The sequence below is a fragment of the Chlorocebus sabaeus genome, chromosome 14, assembly GCF_047675955.1.
Source record: "Chlorocebus sabaeus isolate Y175 chromosome 14, mChlSab1.0.hap1, whole genome shotgun sequence".
NCBI lineage: Eukaryota > Metazoa > Chordata > Mammalia > Primates > Cercopithecidae > Chlorocebus > Chlorocebus sabaeus.
The window spans coordinates 103557085-103578119 of record NC_132917.1 but is presented as its reverse complement, the minus strand read 5'-3'; the positions used below and the strand labels follow the sequence as shown (position 1 = coordinate 103578119).

Sequence of the window (21035 nt, the reverse complement as noted above, 5' to 3'; positions counted from 1 at the left end):
TTTAACAGTGGCAGTCTCTCTTTAGAATTAATGGGAAAAAATGCTAAGAGAAGAAAAAATGAATTGTCATATAAAAAGAGAACTATCCTATATTTTCAGTGAATTATGTCACTATAATTCCTAGACATCCAGAAGAATGAGAATATTAAAATCTTTGCTGCATGTGCACTTATTTTATCCCAGTGAGTCCTCTCCTTCCCTAAATTATCTACAAAATATGCAGAATCTGTGCAGGATACCAATTACTTCAACCATGCTTATTTCATAAACCCAAGGTAAACTATCCTGTCATTTGAGTGAACTATGAAAACCATCATCATTTGAAGAATCCAATTGTTCTAATTTAGTTACTTATATAGACAATGTATAGACATAGTATCTATCTATATAGAGATCAATTTAACTGTATAATTTATATATAGATAGATGATAGATAGGATTAAATAGAATTATTAGATATATCACATGATTCCTTACATCTAGAAGTGGATCATTTATAAAGTTCAACTGTCCAATTGCCCCTTCAATTTTTCAGTCATAGCTGAACCCTATGGGCAGGAGGGATGATCTTTCAAAAAGCTGAGTGGGTCTCTTAGGGTGTCTCCATTGTTGTTCCAGACTTGCTGTCTCTGATACATCCCACTCTCACAGGCTAGTCCAGGTTTGTCTCACTGATCTGCAGACAGAGCCCCTAACGCTTGCTCTGGGGAGTTAGTTCAGAAAGTATAATCTGTAACTGGATGTTTTCCTTTCTTTCTTTCCTAGCTTCCCTGCTAACCACATTAAATGTCCCTTTGCTAACTTTATGCTTATTATAAATATGAAAAATAGTATATCCCTAACCTCCTTGGTTTTTAACATATCAAAGGTATTGTCATCCTACATTCTGATTGGAATTTCTCCAGCTACCATGGAGGAAATGTCTCCATATATTTAACTCCTTCATACAATCAATAAAAATTTAGTTTTCTGTTTCATCTATTGCTCATGAGTTTCCATTTCTGGTGGAGTCCCACAAAAATCAAATCTGGTTTTGATTTAGCTCATCTTATATTTTCTTCAATATAACCCCATCACCATTGGTCTTTCTCACAATTCCACCAACCTTCAGACTTACATTCAGCTAATTTTACTGGTATCCAATATTTGCCTAACACCTCTGACATTCTAAGTCTCTTTGTAAGTCCAACGTGGTTACTTTTAAGAAAACAGAAATCAAATTACATGTTGAACGAATAAACCACCATCCGTTGAGTGAAACAGTTAAAGTGGCACTCAGGGAAACAACAATAATAGATTGCTGTTCCCCAAAGAAAACTGATTTTTTAAAATTTGCTTAGCGCAAATGTATGGATTTATATCATTCAATTTATCTCTTTCTACCCAAACGTATAATACACGTGCACACTTACATACACACAAATATACACAGACATGCACCCATATATATTGACGATAGACAAAATTAATAGATGAAGAATTACCAACAGTGACACTTCCTCCAATATATTCCTTTATAATTCCATTTAATCTTCAAATTTAATAAATATATTTATAGATTAGTAATAAAAATGACCAAAGGAACACTAACAACACACTTGATATTGCTTTTTTGGAAAGCCCTACCATCAACCCTCAAATTGTACACAACCATTAAACTTCTCTGTACAGTCTCTCCAGCCAGTTCCAATGTATATGCAATCATCCACCTGAGTGAATTAAACCAGCTGAACAAATACAATATGGAGAGATGATAGCTTTCACCAAGTCCAAGAGCATGACTTGCTGCCCTTTTTATTCTCCCTTTCTAAAAGTGTAACTGAAAAGAGATCCTATTTGTTACAGTGAAACTTTATGATGCAAAATCAACACTTTTCAAAAAGATTCTAACACAGTAAAGGCTTCTAAAAATTAATAAATACAATCAATAGAGAAATAAACGTAACACGGACGTTTGGCAACACAGTATCTCAAATCAGATATAAGGTTGCTACAATAATGTACTATATAGCTCTGCCATTTTAAAGTATATTTCACTCATTGACATAGCAATCACAACTCACGTTCATTCCTTCAGAGGGTTACCGGTAAATTGATCAAGAAATGTGCTTGAAATTTATTTGATTGATGCATTACAACTATAAAATACTTACAAAGTGCAAATCTGTGTAAGTGTCATACACATCAGCTATTCAGCCAATTGTCATATGAAAAATATATGGTAGCCACATCAGTGTACTATAAAGTGAGGATAACCATCTGAAATTTATAAATATTCAAGCCTTTGCTGAAAGCAGCTTGTATGTGAAACTTAAATGGCATACAGTACACCAGAAGAAGGCTCCATTCCAAAGTACTACAAAAAAGAATTGTATTTACAGATGACATGAACTAATCAGATACATCCAGCATCGTCTGGAAAACTTAATGGCATGCCATAACTTAATATCACAGTCAACGTGCAGAACAGACCTCATAATTATTTTTTCTAATAACCAAGCCAAAAGCAAAGCAGCAAATGAAGCAATATAAAAATGAAACAGTGAAAGACAAAGGAAAGTACCACAAAAACGTTTATGATAGTATTGAAATGACTTGAGAAACCAGTTAGACCCCTGGAGCTTTATTATTATTATTATTATTATTATTATTATTATTATTGGCAAGTCCTGTCATGAAAATGCCCTCATGATGCAGGCCTTTGCAACTTTTCCAAAGCTCCTTCCCACTGGAACAAGTCTTAATGGAAAAGCACAAGATGTACAGAGAAGACTGGAATCACCTCTCCTATGGCACTGGAAGAGCTGCTAAAAAGGGGCAGTTCCTCTATCCCAGAGCATCTTCTAGATGGTGACTTTTTTGCCTGTAGGCCATGCCTGTCTGTCCTCACAACAGCTGCAGAATGAAACACCACACCTCCAACAAAGCTCGCATACCCTGCCGAGCTCCCCTGCGATGGAAGCTTCCAGAATGCAAATACAAGCTAGGCATCTCAGATGGATCTGATTTCAATCAACATTAGTGCCAAATGAACATCTTTGATATACAAAAAGTCTATGCTACTGAAAAATACAGAATTATCTTTCCCTACATAAAGTTTCTTCTAGGAGGTGAAAGGAAACAGTCGATCTGTAAATGTTAATATACCTATTGTAAAGATGAAGAAATTGAGGGATAGGAAGTAAAGGAATCAAATGATCAGAAGAACTGGAACCCATAACATCTCGGGGAAAGTTAATATTTTATGGTCTTTAATAAAGCAGGGCTATTATAACCCTCATAGGGAAGTATCTTGAAAGTTTATAGCTAAAGAATATTAAAATCACATTTTATCAATAAATTTTCACATGCTGAACGTTAGCAATATAATTTTTAAATGAGAATTTTAAAATATCAAATAGAATTATGGACCAAGCTGACATGCTTGGTTTTTATGTATTTTAAACAATATTACATTACACAATTAACTCACTTTAAGTTCATAAAAAATCAATCTAGATTATATATAATTTGGTATGCAGACTAGTTAGTTTTAAATGTAGTTTAAAGTTTATGTAAGCATGCACAATTAAGTGAATAAAACTAGGTAACCAAACCACTGTTGGTGAAAAAGCAAGATAAGTACATGCTCTCAGTCTTGTTTGTTGTGGCCCATTTTAACTGGTGAGTACATGGCTCCCACTAATGAGAACAACTGCTGTCTATTTTTAAATTCATTTGCTCACAAGAGCCAGTGAATGTGAATGTGGATGTTATGTGTGTGGAGAAGAAACGAAATAAATTCTCTGACAACCTTGCCCATTCTTAATTATTCTTCAAGGATTTTTTTTTTTTAATTAGCAGAAGTGAATGCCAAGGAGGCTTTACGCCAAATCTATCTAGATTCTCCCCATGTCACGGTATTAAGCTATTATCAGGCCTTTGCGACCTGCATGAGCTCTAACATGTTCAATGAAAGGGAGACCAGTTTACCTATTCCCTAAAGACCTGGGTCCTTGACAGCACTTAAACAAGATGGAGGCTTGTTGGTATCTGGAGAGATTCTAGGACCTTCTTAGTGAAGAAAATCTTAGTAAAATGATTAGTTTGAATAGCAACTAAAAAGTTATATCTACTAATTGTATGCTGGGATCAACTAAACAAAATGGAAAAAAAAAAAGTATTCCCTGTTTTAAAATCTCTCAAGAAAATACTTGTGGCAACGGTTGATTTAGTGATGTATCTGAATGTGCCGTCCAACAACGAGAAATAGTAATCCAGCCAGCAAAGAAAAAAATATCCCAGCTGGGGCTAGGAAAAATGACCAGCCATACAGAACAGAAGGGGTGAAGTCCAGGCAGTCCTTCATTTTCATGTTTCGGTAGCTTTCCATGTCAGCCACTGCCTGGACCCAGATGACATACAGCATCACCACCAATGAAAATAGGATGCCTGAGAAGGATGAAACAAAACACTGTTAGCCTTTCTGATGATGTGTTCTCAAGAACACTATCTAAACCAATCACTGACCAGAATGGCAAGCTCCTGCAAATATATTTCTAGCAAAATCAAATACTCTATGTCAGGTCTTTTATTATGTACTTTATAGATATTTCTTTTATCTTTCATCTTCAAAGCATTGAGGGGAGGGCTATAGTAGCCTAAGAACAGCAACCGCTGAGGTATTTATTGAGTGCTTCCTGTGTGCCAGGGACTGTAGTAAGTGCTTGTGGACATTAGTGAAAATCTTAGCACTTCTAGAATTTATATTCTAACTTTTTTTTTTTAACTGTACAACTGGTTTGGGATGAGCACTATACTATGTTATTTCTTTCAATACATAGAATAAACCATTGAAATAGGTGCTTTTATCACCTGGTTTTAGATATACAGAGACACAGACAGTGGTTTTTGGAGCTGATTTTCAGCCCAGGTCTTTCTGACTCTTATTACACTATGACAACCCAGCTAACTAATGCTGGAATTAAATACGGTTATAAAAATAGAAACCAAAGTAAGCACCAGACAAGAGCGGAGATGAAAACACTGAACAAACATAAAAGAATATACGTGATTCTTCAGAATATATATATATATACACACACACACACATATACATACACACACACACACAAAAGATTGATTACAGCATAAAGAAAACATTGTCTTGAATAAATGAGGGAGGAAGATTGATGATAAAGGATTCTTTGGAATATAAAATCATAGATTAGAGATCAACAGCCATATTAAATAAAAAAAAAAAGAAAGAGAGAGAAGGAAGGAAGGAAAGAAGGAAGGAAGGAAGGGAGGGAGGGAGGGAGGAAGGGAGGGAGGGAAATAACAAATCCCTAACCACTAACTAGAAGGCAACATCCCAATTTAGCAACAATTACAATGTAACTATAATCCACTGGTTCCAAACACTGTTGGAATTAGATGAAGTGTTACAGTTTTGGACCACTGACCTTAACAAGTGACAGAAAAGCTCTGTGAATTCTGAAACTTGAGAATACACTAAGCATGTCCTTTCCCATGTAACTGTTACCGTAATTACCGGAAGCAAACAATGCCACTACGCTGAGCAGCAGGCTCCAGGGTCCGCTGGGCAGACTCACCAGTAAGCAACAGGCTCCACACACAAACCACACACACAGCCTGATGGATTCAAATTTGTCCTAAAGCAAAATCTACTTGAGAGCACTTGCTATCTGTCCAAAATTTCAATCCAAACATGCCAAGGATCTATTACACTCGTTGAATTAATGAGTTGAACTGTTAGGTATATAAAATCTCCATGGTCTAATCGCTAGAATGTCTGAAAGCTAAATGCAAGTCTGGGACTAGGAGCAGAGACTGAGGCATATCGGCAGAGAGTAGCTTTTAAGAGTCCAGTCATCAATTACATTTCTCACATTAATTGTGGTCCTACAGCATTTAGGATGCCCTCTCTCTCCCGGGCCATCGATTTCATAAAGAATTTTGAAAAGTAAACACAAAAGAAGAAGGGCTCATAAATACGTTGTGGTGTATCAGTAGTGGAGCTTCAACTTCCTTGTAATCATGATACAAGCTACAGAGCAATGAAGAATCAAATAGATGCTTCGCTAATAAGAAACATCCTTCACACCGTGGTCTGTAATGTAAATGCAAATATTGGCTCACAGAGTAGAGCAATGTAGGCACTGAGAAACAACTACTCACAGAGAAATAGTAAAGCCATAGCCTGCAAGCAAACTCCTTACAACGCCGTACCTCAGATTTTGACAACAATATGGCAATTCCATGTGTTGTCTAGCAACTCTGTGCATTTCAATACATTTTCCAGCAAATATATACACAGCGTTCTCTGCTGATGTAAAGGTTTGGCTTAGGCATTTGCATAATATCATTTGCCTTATGCAAACACCTTGCAAAACTTTGTATTATTTGTTGATAGGGTTTTTATCTTCCTTGCATCATGTGAATCTCTTGTGCTTTCAGATATTTTAATGGAAAAAGGAAATTGCCTTTGTGAAAACCAGTAGCTTTAAATTTATCTTTTTAAAAATTGAAAAACCCACCAATGAATTTTCAGTATTAGGAAAACGTGTTGCAGGTAATCAGGTAGATGACTTTTAATAAGAAAGAATTAACTTATATTTAAATATTGTCATTATTTGAAGAGGAATTCCATCTTAAAAGAAGGAAGAATAGTCATTTTTATCGCTATAGTCTTTAACTTGTTCACTAATTGAAGATACTGTCCATTTAATTTGTATCAGATTCATTTATGATTATATCTCACCCATGGGGTAAGCCAGTGTGTGTGTGTGTGTGGGGGGGGGGGGGTGGGTGGGTGGGTGAGTGTGGGTGTGCAGGTATGTAGACAGAGAGACAGACAGACAGACAGATAATGAGAAGGAATTTACACCAAAGGCCAATGGTTTAGTGGATATGGAAGCAAGAATTAATCATGGTGGCCTGCATGAGACATGTGGCCAAGAGAGGGAACAGAAGGATACTGTACTCAGGTAGACTGATCAAATAAATGATTGGATTAAGGCCAATGGGAGCCATGTATTTCACTGCCTGGAAACAGAGTTACAAATCTGAAAAGGAGGAAAGCTAAAATAAGCCCTACAGTGCTTAGAATTTGATTAGAATTGCATATATCAGTGTGACTTTATGGTTTTTCATTGATAGATAATACAGAAATAAATATAGAAGTAATTGTGTGTGTGTGCATGTTTTAAAATACACGTGTGTCTATACCTAGATATATTTCGTGGCTCTGTTTCTTGAGAGCATCTGGCAGCACCAACATCCAGTCTCACAGAACATACCAGGTGTCCAGATCTTGACTCCTAAACTCCATGAAACAGGGCTTCTCAAAGAAATTGTTGAATCCAGGCTAAGGCATAAAATACAAGATGAACCTGGAAAATCTTGTTACCCCAGAAAGTGAAGATATGTTCAAAGAATGACAGGGGTGTTTGGAAGCCAGCTAGCTGGGGCCTCCCATAACTTAAACTGAAACAATCTGATCACCAAATGAATAATGATAGTGGTACATTTTTCTGATTTAATAAAATAGGAACTCACAGTGATATAAATAAATGAGCGAATAAATGAATAGGAAGAAGGGGAGCTTTTCCTTACAACAGAAAACTAACTTATAAGTGTAGAGGGATGGCAGAATTAGAAATCGCCATTTGACAATCACTTAAAAATAATTCAGAGAAGAAACAAAAATGAATGCTAAAACTAGTGGATAAAATTGAATGAAACAGAGTATATTTATGTAAGTTCAAAATCTCTTCCAATAAAATGCTTATTAATTTTGAAGGAGAAAATAGTAACCTTATACTGCAGAAACCCAGCAAATATTGCCTTATTCAAGTAATCAAAGTTAACATCACCAGTGACATGACAAATTAATGTCACTCGTCACCTGATGGGATGCAGTGAGAATCACACAGCATCAATGCTATAATCTTAGAGCCAAAAATATAGAGCCTGGATTCAATCATTAAAGAAAAAATCAAACTCAAATTCAAGACCTTTCTACAAAATCACAGGCCTGTACTTTTTTCAAAAGTGTCAAGGTTATGAGGCACAAAAATGGGACTTCCTCTGGTTTAATGGAGACTCAAGCAACAACTAAATACAAAGTATGATTCAGAATTGGGTTTTTTTGCTACAGAAGACATGAATAGAATAGTTAGAAAAACATGAATGGAGTCTTTAGGTAAAAGGATTTACAACATCTATATTTTGATATCTTAGGACTTTTAAAAACATAAACAATAAATGGCTTGAATAACAATGAGTTACAAACTTACCACAGTAACTTTAGCAAGAATAGAAAATAGCACAATATATAGGTAGTGAATTGTTTTGAAATAAAATTACATTTAAATGTGGTCATACATTTGGAAAGCACAAATTTATTTCCAATTGAATTTTCTAATATCTACTTTTTGAAGTCCAGAAAATTTATAAAATATTTCACTGGAGGCAGAATCAAAAAACAGCCCCGAACCCATGAAGATGTGTGACCACAGTGAAACTGCAGACAGATAACCGAGTCACACCAAGACCATGTTGAATCTCCTGTTATTGGTAGTATGTGAAACAATGATGGAAACTTATCGTTTTGCATGGGTTCTCTTAAAAAATTAAAAACTTCACCCTTTAAATGCCATGAATTCAATTCGGAAAGCATGTTTTCTCTTTCTGAAACAAAGGGCATGTAAAATTTAGTGACAAACGGCCATTGGGAATGCAATTGCTGATGATAACAATATGGAAACAATCACAGTATGGAAACAAAACAGATTTCCCCAAGACCAAGTCAAAAACTGAGACATAAAATTGTATATCCTCACTGTTTCACAAACACAAGAATGAAAAATGGAGGCATAATCTAAAGATCTTCTCACTATAGTGTAAGAACCAGATATAAAAACACATCCATAGAAGAAAAAAGTTTAGCACCAGAAATGAAAACTTTTTTCCTAAAAAAGTTGGGCAAATTATCAAACTGCTTTATTATTGTATAGAAGTACATACACTCTTACACTTTTTTTTTTTTTTTTTTTTTTTTTTAAAGAGAGTGTTTTGGAGTTACTTAAAAATGACAGATGTGATCTTTCACTGATTAGATGCAACTCGACTGCTTTTAAATGAGCTTTCACAACTGGAATCACGAGCAGTTATAGGTTACCTGGGGAAGAATCATAAATTCAAAATGATTCACTGGCCTTTTTTAGTCATGCTTCCACACAAATGCAGTGGCAACTCATTTCAGTTTTCTACGGGCATAAGAAAAGCCATAGAACTGCACATTCATTATGAAGTTGAGGTGAAAAGTAAACTCGAATCAGAAAACAAAATCGTCCTTTTTCTACATAAAGGCTGCACACACTCTAAAGGTAGGGCGATATTTAGCATGGCATCTACATAGAATTAGAAAGTAAGCATCATAAAATGTAAGGGATGACAGCATCGGCTTTCTCATTGTGGCTATTTTCGACAGGGGATGGAAAGGAGGTTTCCAGCCACTTATTTGTCCACCAAGGTCAAACATTGAAGCCTGTGGAATAACTCAGACTGAACCCTGAGAGCAGGAGTCTCATACGTTAGTCTGAAAACATTCCCAAACCCATTCTGCAACAGGGAAAATGTTTCCAGGAAGCACTGGGGGACTAGGTTACTTTTCTAGGTGGAGCTGCCTGGAAGGCAGCAGGGCACGCTTGTGCTAAGTATAGAATCAAAGAAAAAATCTGGGGCCTGGGTAAGTGTGCTAAGGATAGCAGCATTCATGAAATGGTGAATTTAGAGCAGACGTGTCCAGAAGAAAGCACAAAAAAGAAATTTGATAAACTGTGCATTTACTATCATTTTTGAAGAAGAAACATAGCAATTCATCAAGGGAGATACTGGAAATGCCTTCTGCAGATCTGCACAGGGACACTGAATACCATGACTCACAATACCCCTGCAAAAGGCTCTTGCAGAAAATACATAAATCATCTTCATACAAACGTTTCTTAAATCAGCCCATACCTAATGTTTGAAGATATGATATAACTATCATAGTCTGAAGGTTTTCCTAATGGGTAAAAACACTCCAGGTTTATTGTTCCTCTTTCTCATTCTTTTAATTGACATATACTTTACATCGAGTAAAATGTACAGATTTCAAGTGTATGATTTGATAGGTTTTGACAAATGGAAACATCAATGTAGCCACAAACAATTAAAAATAGAATGTATGCATCACTCAAAGAGGTTTTTTATACCTCTTCACTCTCCTACCCAAAGCATCTATCCCTATAGCTTAGTTTTGCCCTTAGAACGTCATTATAAATGGAATCATAACAGTATATGGTCTTTTGTTTGGGAATGCTTTTACTCAACATAATGCCTGAGAATGCATGCAAGCTCTTAAGATGTGTTCACAGTTCATTCCTTTTTATTGCTGAGCATTACCCATCGTATGAGTATACCACAATTTGTTTATCTGTTTATCCACTGATAAACATTTCTGTTGTTCTGACTATCATGAATTAAACTATGAGGAATATACTGTTCTGTGATGTTCTAACTCATACATGAAGCTTTGAAAGGATGGATAACATTTCCTTAGACAAATGATTTTAGAAAAATATGGTCATGAAATTTGTGTATGGAGCACAGTCTTAGGCCAAACTGATAAAATGGCACTGGAACTTGTTGGTGCTACGGCCGGCACCTAAAGTGCACCTGCTGAAGCTTCCTCCCTTTTCCCCACCCCCAAGCAGCTCTGCTAAATCCAACTGAGAACACGGTTCTTAATAAAACACTGACTTAACTGTCTTCCTCAAACATTAATTCCTCAGCAAAACTTTTAACAATTATTCCATAGTGCTCAGTTATTCTAGGAGCTTGGAAAGCTGAATGGCTCATTCGGCTTTCATTGTTCAGCCACCTAGAACACAACCCACCCTTATAGCATTCTTTCTGGAACTCCTTTGGAAAGAGGTTTCCCCCTGCAATATTTAAGGAGCATCTCTAGGCTTTAATTTAGGCGGTCAAAAATTACAACCAAGGGGAAAGAGCTAGACTTTTAAGCTGGCTGTGGGAGAACAGGCAGCTGATTAACCTCTTAGGATGGAATCTCAATGCTCCCTCATGCTATGAATGCCATTGGGGTCCATTAGGATGATTTGACTTTAGCCCTGCATTCATAAAAGACTCCCAATTAGCCTTTGCATGATATCTACAAATCATGTTATATATAGGGTTACAATTCATTTATGGATGAATTGTAAAAGCATAGAGCCTTACTATATTAAACATAAACACTTAAAATGCCACAATATTTGCAAACTTGTTCTCATATGTATTAACTTTGACAATGAGGAACCTTAAAAATCGCAGTGTCTGAGGGCTTTCTCTACTTCCGTGAAGTCCTCTGTGTCTTGCTAAAGGACAAAATATGAGGATTAGCGCAGCGTAATCGGGGATCACAGGTGCATTCCAGAGTCCAACATATACTCTTAACTTTCACCATATTACATTCTGGGAAAAGGGAAATTTGCCACTTCTGCATTTGCTACAGAGTAATATTTGTCATAGTATTGTAATGTACTTTCAAAGTAGTCTCATAAATATTATTGCATTCATTAAAATATTTAGACAGTCTTTCTGAGAAAAGCTAGACGTTATTTTAAATGATTTAAACTTGTGTTTTTGAAAAACTAGTTTGCTCTTCTTTACATTAGTATGCTATTGTTTTCTCATAAAATCATGCTTCAGATTATAGAATAACGAATGCATAATCGTGCACATTCTTTATCCCCATTCTTCATTTTCTCAGACTTGTTTTCCATTTTTTCTTCAATTCTCTGAGACAGCCTTAATTCTTTCTGCTGTTATATCATGATTACACCTTTCTGATTTCCAAACGCTCATTGCTGCACACACTTCAGCATTCTACTTTCCAAACACATTAATTGCCTCTTCCCTTTCATTTTCTGGACTCATAGTTTGATTTAGTCAACTACATATATAAAATTCTGATTGAGTTTCTCAAACACTTATGACTTTCTTAGATTGTCATATAATTTTTATCATTAAACATCCTGCATACCCAGTGCTCTGTACTCCACTGAGAAGCAATTATTAACAGAGAATGATCATGGGGGTTTATCTATTTCTACAAGTAATTAGGGGTTTAATCTGAAAAGGAGAATTTTATCTAATGCCAAGGAAATATTTATTCACAAGAATTGAGTTTCAGGAAGTAGGATGTGATTGAGGGCACACCCTTGGATTCTGACTGTCCTGGTTCAAATCCTGCCTTGAAGATTCACACTTTACACTTTATTGAATAACCCTGAGCAATGTTCGCACTGTTCTGTCTCAGTTTCTTCATTGGTAAAAGAGACAGGATGCAAGTGTCTACCTCAGAAAGTAGTCATGAGGACCGAACAGAGGAAAAGCACTGAAAACTGTGCCTGGAACATGACAAACACCTAATAAGCATTGGCTAATTTTGTTATTATTATTATTAAACTTTGGCACGAGCTCCTGCTAATGGTTAGCAAATATTACTCTCTCAAATCTTCTAAAGCATCAGAGATTCTCATGTGTCTGGACTATTTCAGGACAGGCCAAGAGGCAAAAGAATAAACTCGCTGTGGTGTCTTCCAGTCCTGAGATTTCAGAGGAGTAAGGGAATGATGACCCCCAATGCATCTCCCAGTGTCTTTCTGGAACTTTCCACGAGGTGGCACCAGTCACCCCATAGTCCCATGACAAAACGTTTTGCCAAAAACAGAAGGTGAATCCAGGCTCAAGCTCGTTTGTATTGAGGACAACTTCTTCTTTGAGAGTCCAGTCAAGCCAACCGCCTTCCCCTGCCCATCAGCCCTTTACTTCTAGGAAGTAAAAATTCTTTCCAGGACAGACTCTTAGCCTAGGTCAAGCACATTAGGCTTGTCTTTCCGTACACAAAAATGCAAAGAAAACAAAAGTCTCAGAAAAAAAAAAAAATTATAAAACTTAGCGAAAAAAACAATACAATATTTTTTGGCCACTCACTGCTAGTTAGTTCTGAGCAAAGTAACCATTTGGGGGACAGGATGGTTTTCAATGAAAGGAAATATTTGCAAAGAAATTAAATCCCTTAGTACTGAGTAAATAGTAGATAGTAACGAGACACATCTTTTGAAAAAGGAGAATAAAGCTTATGGAAACTTGGTCTGCCTTTCCACTGTGACAAAACCTAATTCCAGACCAGAGACAGTATGTTTTTTTGTTTTGTTTTGTTTTGTTTAGAGACAGGGTCTCCCTCTGCCAGGCTGAAGTACAGTGGTGTGGTCATAGCTCACTGCAGCCTCGAACTCCTAGACTCAAGCAATCCGCCTGTATCAGCCTCCCAAGTAGCTGGGACTGCAGGCACCACCACCACACTCAGTTCAGAGAAATAATCTTGTCACTTTGCACATCTGAAAACCCTCTTTCAGGATAAAGATTAATTATGCCTCACTATGTCATATGAGTAAAAACGTTTGTTTGCCAGGCCTGTCACCTTACTTCTTAGAAAAACAGCACTTACTTTTATTTTGAGGGGATGACAGGAGTGTGGGGACGCATTTATTCAAGTTTGAAGTTTAAGGCTGTACAGAAAAGCTCCACCAAAGGTATTCCTGAGACGGCGATTTATCTGGGCAGGAGTTAGACCGTGACCCAGAATATCTCCAACAAGGTTGGAAGTTGGGTGGACAACAAGGTCCGTCAGGTTGGGTGGACACTTACAGGGAAGCAATTTCTCTCTCCAGAGAAATGGCTCTGTGTCTCCTCTCTTCACATTCTCATTCCCATTCACGGCCTTCACCCAACTAAGATGTTCCAGACTTAAGGAGCAGGCTTTGGGATTTGATTTCCTCATTTTCTCCCATATTACTGCCACATTTAAAACAGATTCTAACAACCAGTTAGACACATTTCCACTGAAGAGGGATGCAGGGTAAATAAACTTGCAAGGAAGAATCAGAGAAAGAAAAGTAATAACATTTAAAATATTTGTGTAAATAAAAGCCGTCACATCTCTTTTCTATATAATATTAAGCAAGGCTGACTAACGCTGGCATTTGACATTTATGGAAAATGTCAGACCAAGGATGTTGGCAAATCCACATTAAAATCTGAAGGAAGGTGTTCTCACATTATAATAGGATCAGTAACTGGATGACAGGTTTTTCTTTTTGACATATCCCAACAGTGCCAATGGAAGGCACAAAGCGAGTCTACCAAGCAAGTACTTTTCGAAATATGAGTGTTACTAGTCTACGCTCCTGTTTAGAAGGCAGATCTAGTGTACCTGGGCCTTTTATCATCAAAACTGAAGACACTAATTCTACTACAAGAGGTGCATCTGGCTGGCATATCAGTAACAAATAGTTTGTATTAACTACTTTTTTTTTCCCCACCTACCTCCCACACACCAGAGCTCTGAATATGTTAAGTTCTGAACTCGGGTGAAATATTTGGTTTCCTATTGGGAAGCTATGCTTTTGATTTTCTCCTGAAAGCCTACTTGTCACATACCAGGGAAAGTCAGAGAAGCTTAAAAACAAACAAACAACAACAACAACAAAAACGTGTAGTGGATCCAACCCAAATGCCCATCAATCAACAAGTGGATAAAGAAACTGTGGTACATATATACAATGGAATACTACTCAGTCATTAAAAAGAATGAATTAAAGGCATTCACAGCGACCTGGATGAGGTTAGAGACTATTATTCTAGGTGTAACTTGGGACCAGAAAACCAAACATTGTATGTTCTCACTGGTATGTGTGAGCTCAGCTATGAGGACACAAAGGCCTAAGAATGCTCCAATGGACTTTGGGGACTTGGGGGGAAGGGTATAAGGGGACAAGGGATAAAAGACTACAAATAGGGTGCAATGTATACTGCTCAGGTGATGGGTGCACCGAAATCTCACAAACCACTGCTAAAGAATTTACTCATGTAGCCAAACACCACCAGTACCCCCAATAACCTATGGAAAAATTGTTTTAAAAAATAAAATAATTTTAAAAAACTAAAATGTGAAGGAGAAAAAAGAAAAAAGAAAAGCCACTGTAGCCACGCCTTGGCCAGCCCCTCCCAGGGAGTTCCCTGGGCTTGTCCACAGTGGGCAGCTGTTTATAGCCCAGATCTTTCACTGGATGGATGTGGAGACAGCAGGTGTAGACAGCAGGGCTAGGTGTGCCTGCAGGTGTGGATGGCAGGGCTGCACCTGCATGCAGGTATAGACAGCCTGCCTCCAGGCTGTTGACAGTTCTTCCTAAGCTGTCCTGCTCTTGCCTTGCCCCACACACTCTTCTGCTCTGATGGCTGCCACATCCTTCTTTACCTGGAGGAAAACACGAGGAGCCTCTGTGAGCCACATGCTCAGTCTCAGCCAAAGGAAAATGAGCACCTGAACTACGTCCCTTGGTTTCTGTGAGCTGTTTTTTCTAGGATTAAGGAGAAAAACTCCTGAGTTATGTATTATGTATCCATCATATCTCTCTTATCTTAGTTGCAAATAAATGCGGTTTACTGATGGGCTATTGCCATTTCTCTTGATCTTTTGAAAAGAAAAAAGGAAAACAAACCACAAATCCCACTTCCTTTTAAGTCAGTCTAACTTGCTAGAGATGGGGACTTTCTATTCCCTTTCTATCTATTGACCTTTCCTACACTAAGTGTTTCCAACCCTACACTTACAGAAAGCACTGCCTCCAGAGCAGGAAAGATGGGTGAGCTGCAGACAGCTGTGCTTCAGGCTTTTTGCCACACATGGCAGAGGATTCACACAATTCATCCCAACCAGCCCTGCTCATCTCCCTGGTGAGAGGCAGTAGCCTGTGAAGCAGCTGTCTGGGACAAAGAGCTCACCTTGTCCTCACGGAATGGTGCAGAGCAAGCAGGCACATGCAGGAATCAAGATGTAACTTGGCCTCTGTGGTGTTTCAAGGGACTAAGGTACACTGCAAAGACACCCTTTGCTTCCATGAGCACACCCTGGACCTGGAATAGGGGCTGCTTGAATCCTCCTACTCTCGAGATGTCCAGGTAGTCTCACCAGCCTGAGAGTCTAACAAGGGATTTAGCCCAAGGTTCAGAGCTCTGCAGTCTCCTCCACCCAGAGAGACTCTGTTTCTACTTTCTGCAGCAAAATTCCGCACACATCCCACTTTGCCATTTAAGAAAAGGCTACTTCAATTATGGCAGAAAAATGTTTCTACCTTGATGTGCTGGTAAGATAGTGAATTTTATGGTTGATCTCCCAATGCCAGTGTCCTGAATGTCCAACCCACATCCTTACTCATTTCACACACATAGATGTCCCGCTCATGTACAGAAATTGCTGTGTTGATGTTACTTTGCCCAGGGATTACGACTATTCAGCTTTACGGTAATTTTCTTAATACAAGCCAATGTTGAGAATGCCATGCCTATGTATCCTAACACTTCCTGCATCTTTCCTATCACATTCAATGCCATGGGGCAGGAGGAGATGTGTGACAACCCATTTGTATCTAAGAGTTCTCTGTGAGTCCACATTAAAACAAACGGGGGCAGTTGAGATCTTGCAGAGGTGCGTGATCACTCGCTGAAACAGTTATGGCTGAGGGTCAATGTCCTGACAATGACTACACTTTGCCCAGAACTGACTCCCCTGGAAACAGGTGGCCTGGCCTGCCTGAGGAAGTCTCCGTCCAAGTGTAGGGAGAAGCAATATCCACCTTCCAAGCCTTCTGAGCCTTGCTCTGAGCCTGTTGACCCAGCAAAGGGAATACCATGGGCCCCATCCCTCCTATCCCACAGCCCTGATATAAGCATCCCTCTGCCATGCATGGAATGTCTAAACACAGTGCTGCTGATGCCAAAGAGTCTTCCTATGTGCACACACCCAGCAATGGCCATAGAAAATTTAGCTCTGCCCTTCCCTAACACCATCTGCCCAAAAATACAGGGAGCATCCAATTCTGTTTGTGGCATTGAAAAAGCAGCCACCACAAGCCTGAGCCCAGGCTGCACCTGCTCTTAGCTGTGGGCAAAGCTCAATGTGCTGGCCCAGGGCTGGCATGGGAGCCTCTGGAACGAGTGACCAGTCACATTCCATCCCACACGACAGGGTAGCTCTCCCTGCTCTTGGTAAACAAATGGCCATACACAAACAATGTAGAATTGTACTGAGGCGGAAATTAAAGAAAGAAAAATAAAATTAAGTAGAAAAATAAATAAGCTTTCCTGTATTAGGGCAGCAACAGGCATAGCCCAGACCCAGGAAAAGCCTCAATAAACACTATCTGAGAAGCCAGGACACAAAGAACATGCTCTGGAGACTCTCCCAGCACTCCCTCAGCAAAGGGAGAAGAAAAATAAATTTTCCTTTCTCTTTTTAGTATGAGTTTATAGATTCCTGTTCTCTGTAACTAGTAACTTCAAGTATTTTGTTTTATCTAAGTGGCATGATGAAGGTCATGAGAAGCCTGAGCAGGCCCAAACGACAGCCATCTGGGCGCCATAGCGAAGGTTATGAGATAAGCCCATGCTAGACACTAGAGCAAACCTAGATAACAGCCATTCGGGCTGCATAGCAACCATCATATGTAATCCTGAGTTACTCACCTGCTACAATTTGATTAACTGTCTCTGTTCTGCCTCTGTTTCATTGCTTTCATGCCACCAAAAGCCTGCTTCAAGCTAGCCCACCCCCTTTTTGAAGTGTGTATAAAGTTCAAGAGCTGTCTTTGTTCTGGGCTCAGTCTCAGGATGTTAATCCACTGGATCTGAGTGCACTCAATAAAATCCTCCTCCTTTACCCTGAGGTCTCTCTGGTCCTCCTGATTCCCACAACAGTGCCACAAAGGAAATTATAATAAAAGTCAAATGTAAAGTAAATGTCCTCTGAATCATCCAGTTTCATGGCTTTGAAAATGGGCTCCCTCAACACCTTGGACACCTCAGAACTGCTCGGGGCTTTTGCATGAAGTGCTGAGCAAGGAAACACTTGGCCCTTTACCATAAGCAACACAAGGTTCATTTTTTAAAAATCTGACATGTACAATTATTAAGTGTCAATTAAAAATAATAATAAAGGCAAAAAGAAAAAATCTACCAGTTACAGGTGTATGGATATATGAGTACATTAAATGCTTTATCCTCCTACACAGTTCTCAGCCAAACATAATTCTTCGCATATATTGCTTTCTTGCACAAATTGCAAAATGGAAAAAGACCAACAATTTTTTTCAAAGCTACTAAACACACAAACGCAAACACACACACACACACACACACACACACAAATTGTCCAAAATCCGGGACCAAAACCAGGATCAAAGCAGTTCTGAGTTTAAAACAATTGTGCTGCCCATAATACATTATCACTAAACTATGGTTATTACATGTTCCCTCTATTGAAAAAATGTGGTTACAAAAAAAAAAAGGCAAGGAAAAAAAGAAACAAATATTTACACATGTAAATAGAGCACTGTTATTTCTGGGAAGACCATAGAAAAATATGTACCCTCATTAGAACTTTGAAAAGGAAAAGGGTAAAGTGCAGTTTGAGTGAGAAAAACATATTTGGCAAAGAAGATGCTCAGTTTTAAGGGATATATGGATATGGGATCTGGTCCTAGGAATTATGAATTCAAGCAGCAGGGATTATAATTTCTCAGATCTAAGTGAAAAAAGCCAGACACAAAAGTCCACATATTGTGTGATTTCATTCATAGGAAATATTCAGAATAGGCAAATTCATATGGATAGAAAGTAGATTAGAGGTTTCTTAGAGCTGGTCAGGAGAGAAGGAGAACAAAAAACGGGGTTTCTCGGTGGAGTAATAAAAATATTCTGAAATCAGATAGTGGTGATTCTTGCACAACTCTGTGAACATCCTAAAACCCTACGCTGCATTATACACATCAAAATGGTAGGTTGTATGCTGATTACATTTCAATACAAAAGGCTTTTGTAATGAAGAGCTTTAATGGCTAAATCCAGTGAAAGAAAACAGTTGAAATAAAAGACAAAAGAATGGTTTAAACAGGGTTCTTCTTCTCAGAGTGAGATTTTTCTGAGCTCTTTAAACTGTTGGGGCTCAGGGAACAAAACCCCAAAATGAAGCCCCAGGAGCAGCCTCAGAAGCAAAAGTTTTCCTTTGACCTTCTCCTGCCCTCCTGCCTCCCAGCCCTGTTCTCTCCCGAGGCTGGCCTTATAAACCACAAAGGTACCCCTCTCCACAAAGGTGAATCATAGAAACCAGAACTCCTTTCCCCAAAGCCAGCCATGAAACCTGAACATATTACTCTAACTCTCCCTCCACCTCTCTGGGTAAAAACTGGCCTCAAAGGAATGACCTGACCTACGTTGTTTGCCAATAGGTCGTAAGATCCCTATTCCAGAGAGGGTCCTGCCCCACACCCAGAAGGAAGGCGTGCTGCTCAGAGGCCAAAAAGAAGCTAAAGAGACAGGCTTCGCTGGGTTCCCCACTTAGTCTATGACCATTAGATCCCACCCTTTTTGTCAAATCATTTCTACACAGCTGCCTATCCTTTGTGGAACCTAAGCATAAAACTAGACAATTTGCCCATATCTTTTTAGGTCTTCAATCTGAAAGCTGCCGTGTATACATGTTAAATAAATATGTATGCCTTTTCTTCAATTAATCTGCCTTTTGCAAGTCGATTTTTCAGAGAAACTTCTGTTCCTCTTGGCCCCTATAAAACACAGGATCTAGATCTGATTATTCTTTTTATTCCCTCTACAGAATTAAGCACCATCTTATGCAGAAAGTATTGTTACCTGAGCACTGATAAAGTGACACTGTGCAGCGTCACAAGCTATCTTTCCAAAGATTAGGAGGACAACAATCCTTTCCATTCTGTTCCTTTCCTTCAACTGTCACTACGGTGCCACCTCTTCAAATTACTTTTCTATTTGTAGTGTGATCATTTTAGCAGGAATCGAATAAGTTAGAAACCTAACTAAAATAAATGCAAGCTTCACACAGAAAATAATATATTCAGATAATTCATGTGAACCACAATTAACTAATTAATTGTTCTCAAACTCCTAACCTCAAGTGATGCATCCACCTCAGTCTCCCAAAGTGCGGGGACTACAGGTGTGAGCCACCACACCTGGCATGAACAAACAATTAAGAAAATGAATGGTGATGATGTAGAAAAATATTTTTGTACCTATGATAAATAAAGAGTGTGTGTTTGTCATAAATATCATCACAGGGCTATCTTTGAAGAGCTCAGAAAATACCTGCCCATATCATAACCTGACATGTTACAGAGACATACGTTACAATCCCCATTTACAGATGGCAAATTAATAGGGTAAGAGGTTAACAGTGTCTTGCGCACCTTGGAGTGAGTCAGTGACAGAGTTTTCTCCTCTAAGCCTCAGTGTTCTCCTCTTTATAATAATGGGCTTACAGTGAGCAGAGACTACCATGATGGCTAAATGTGTCAGCATGTGGAAAATGGAAAGTCCCTGGAAAGTGTCTGACACATAGTTAGTGTTCAGGAAATATTGTATACAAATATTATTAGTTTGTGTTCAAGAAGTGTTGTATACAAATATTATTAGTTAGTGTTCAAGAAGTATTGTATATAAATATTATTGTGTTACTGTTACTAGAAGGCTGTTGCCTGAATATAGAAATAAAAAATCAAAAGACATGAAGAAAAACCATGGCTGAAAGTCATACCCACTTAACTGTACGTACCTGCAGCAATATAGGAGCCTCCCCCAGCTTTGTAGAGAAAGTGGCTGGCGAAGGGGGCTGCACAGATGATCAGAAAGCTTGCGATGACTACAGCAACTACCCCCAGGAGCATCAGGACTGCCCAGAAACCGCGATAAACTGGAGCCCCCCCAGGAGGAAAAGAGAAAAGAAAGAAAAATACGCTCAGATTATGGATACAGCAGATTGTCACACAGTCAGTTGCTTTCATCTTCATTTTTCTAATTTCAGCCATGGGCACTGCTAGATAGAATGCCAG

At 38.4% G+C, this 21035-nt stretch overlaps 1 protein-coding gene across 3 annotated transcripts in view; it reads right to left on the bottom strand.

Annotated features, from left to right (window-relative positions):
* Positions 1-1496: 1496 nt before the first annotated feature.
* TMEM182 (transmembrane protein 182) overlaps positions 1497-21035 on the bottom strand; it is an 82510-nt gene continuing 62971 nt past the window's right edge. For 2 of the 3 annotated variants that reach the window (XM_008008265.3, XM_038004271.2), the window contains exons 4-5: positions 20759-20896; positions 1497-4431 (exon numbers count right to left, since the gene is read on the bottom strand). In XM_008008265.3, coding sequence (XP_008006456.1) covers positions 4211-4431; positions 20759-20896 — 359 coding nt within the window. In that variant the 3' untranslated portion in view covers positions 1497-4210. The remainder of the gene's footprint in view (positions 4432-20758; positions 20897-21035) is intronic. The other variant, XM_038004272.2, reaches the window with a different exon arrangement.